Source organism: Poecilia latipinna, unplaced genomic scaffold (assembly GCF_001443285.1).
Source record: "Poecilia latipinna isolate Pla-1442-1.1 unplaced genomic scaffold, P_latipinna-1.0 Scaffold795, whole genome shotgun sequence".
Classification (NCBI taxonomy): Eukaryota; Metazoa; Chordata; class Actinopteri; order Cyprinodontiformes; family Poeciliidae; genus Poecilia; species Poecilia latipinna.
Genome location: NW_015113411.1, coordinates 47,230 through 49,566, shown reverse-complemented (window position 1 = coordinate 49,566; position 2,337 = coordinate 47,230). Strand labels below are relative to the sequence as shown.

At 51.4% G+C, this 2,337-nt stretch overlaps 1 protein-coding gene across 1 annotated transcript in view; it reads left to right on the top strand.

Annotated features, from left to right (window-relative positions):
• odf2a (outer dense fiber of sperm tails 2a) overlaps nt 1-2,337 on the top strand; it is a 22,688-nt gene that overhangs the window by 15,291 nt on the left and 5,060 nt on the right. Inside the window, exons 13-18 of the mRNA XM_015046854.1 lie at nt 208-343; nt 412-522; nt 942-1,205; nt 1,274-1,374; nt 1,444-1,606; nt 2,095-2,220. Of these exons, the coding sequence (XP_014902340.1) occupies nt 208-343; nt 412-522; nt 942-1,205; nt 1,274-1,374; nt 1,444-1,606; nt 2,095-2,220 (901 nt within the window). The remainder of the gene's footprint in view (nt 1-207; nt 344-411; nt 523-941; nt 1,206-1,273; nt 1,375-1,443; nt 1,607-2,094; nt 2,221-2,337) is intronic.

Genomic DNA, 2,337 nt, shown 5'->3' with positions numbered 1-2,337 from the left:
GTGGATGGATGGATGGATGGGTGGGTGGATGGATGGGTGGATGGATGGATGGATGGGTGGGTGGATGGACGGGTGGATGGGTGGATGGATGGGTGGATGGGTGGATGGACGCTCAGTTGGTCGGATGTTCTGTCCAAACTGACCTTCATGTTTTCATCCACCTCTGCGGTTCTGAACTGGGTCGTTCCTGCGGTTCTGCTCCCCCAGCCGGATATCGGAGCTGACCGAGCAGCTGCAGGCCGTTCAGGAAAAAGGTCGGCTGGAGAAGCAGGCGCTGCTGGACCGGCTGCAGGCGGTGACAGAGCAGAAAGCCTCTGGCCAGCTGGAGACCAAGAAGCTGAAGGTGGGATCGGATCAGAACCTTCTCCTGCCATCCGGGTCCGGCGGACGCTGAGCTGTGTGTTTGTCCAGGCTGCCGTGTCGGCGGCGGAGGAGAAGCTGAGCCGCACTGAGGCGGAGCTGCAGCAGGTCAGAACCTCCATGAAGCAGTGTGAGGTTCTGCTGGACAACTACAAGATCCAGGTACTGGACCCGGCCAGAACTCTGTCACAATAACCAGTTAACCAGTTAACCAGTTAACTAACTCCAGGCTGGTTTGTGTAGTTTGTTCTTAAAGAGACAGTGCGCTCTAATGCCATTATAAAACCATTTGACACAAAGATTTTATTTTTTAAAACTCCTCACTGGCTGTTTGTTCAGTTTTTCCTGTTTGAGTGTAAAGATGAATTTTAATAATCCATTTTATTTATTGCTTTTTTAGATATTTGGGATATTTAAAATGTCTTCTTCCAGTTCAGTGTTCTTTGTAAATTAGAGTTTTGACAGATTGAACTTTCGTTATTATTTCATTATGGTTGATCACCTTCCTTTCTGGACCAGTACCTGGATTTATGGAGACAGAAAGCAGAACCAGGCGCTCAGCTTGCTGCTCCGCTCTGCAGGTGGGGAACACGCGGGCCGAGGCGGAGCAGGCCCGGGCCCAGGTGGCGCAGGCGGAGCGGGACGCCCAGGCCGTCCGGGTGGAGCTGGAGAGGGAGAAGGAGCAGATCCGGCGGGAGCTGCAGGGCCGGCTGTCGGAGCTGGAGGTTCTGCCGGAGGCTCTGCGGCGCTGCCAGCTGCAGCTGCAGGAGGCGCAGGATGAGGAGCGCAGCCGCGAGAGGCGCAACCTCGAGCTGAGCGGCAACCTGACGGACCTGCGGCTGAAGGTTCTGCTCTCTGACCCGTCAGAACCCCCAGGGGTTTGCTGCAGTTCCTCACAGTGTGTTTCTGTCAGGTGGACACCCAGGCGCGCCAAACGGACCTGCTCCGGCAGAAGAACCAGCTGCTGATGGAGGAGAACCGGCAGCTCCAGCTGAAGGTGGAGTCTCTGGACAGGTGAGTGGAGGAAAAGCCTCCAGCTGTGCTCCTGCTGCAGCTCTGACTGCTCCCCCTGCTGGCCGACAGGAAGCTGAGCGACGTCTCCAACCAGAACTCGGACCTTCTGACCGTCATCTCCAAACGGGAGAAGACCATCCGCACCAATCAGCTCTCCCTGGAAGAAAAGACCAGAGAGTGTTCGCTGCTGAGCCGGAGGCTGGAGGAGGCTGTGAACGACGCGCGCCAGCAGGTGAGGCCCACTAGGGGGCGCCGTCTTGAAACTTACTCAGAAATTAACATTTAACCAAGAGAAAAAAATACCATGTCATTTTTTGCAGTCACTTTATCACCATGTTGTTCATTCATAAATGTTGTACTCTCAAGCTTAATATTTTGTTACAATGCTAAATATGTAGCTTCAGGCTAGGTATTTATTTATCAGCCTAGTTAGCAAGCAAAATATTTAGTTAGCAGCTTAGTTAAATATTGCTAACTAAATATTTAGCTTGTTGTTTAGTTAAGATAAATATTTCTCTTGCTTACTGACTACATATTTGCTTTGAATATTTAGTTTGAAGCTAAATATTTAGTTAAAAAGCTAAATAGTTCTTTTGTTAATTAGCTTTCTAACTAAATATTTAATCTAGCTGAAATGTTTTCCAACTGTAAATCATCTTCCTGTCTTTAAAACGATCTGAGCTCAGAGGTAGACTCACTTCTCTGGTGTCGTGTCTCCAGATCTCAGAGACCAGAGAACGTGCAGCCAACAAGGAGCGCTCCACCCAGACCACCATCATGGACCTGGAGGAGCAGCTGAGCCGGACCGCCGCGGAGCTGGAGCTGCTGGGCCGCAACATAGAGGAGGTGAGTTCCTGCTGCCAGACTGGCTACTTCCTGTTCCTGTAGCATGTCGCTAACCTGTAATTGGTCCTGTAGCGTGTCGCTAACCTGTGATTGGTCCAGTAGCGTGTTGATTGGTCC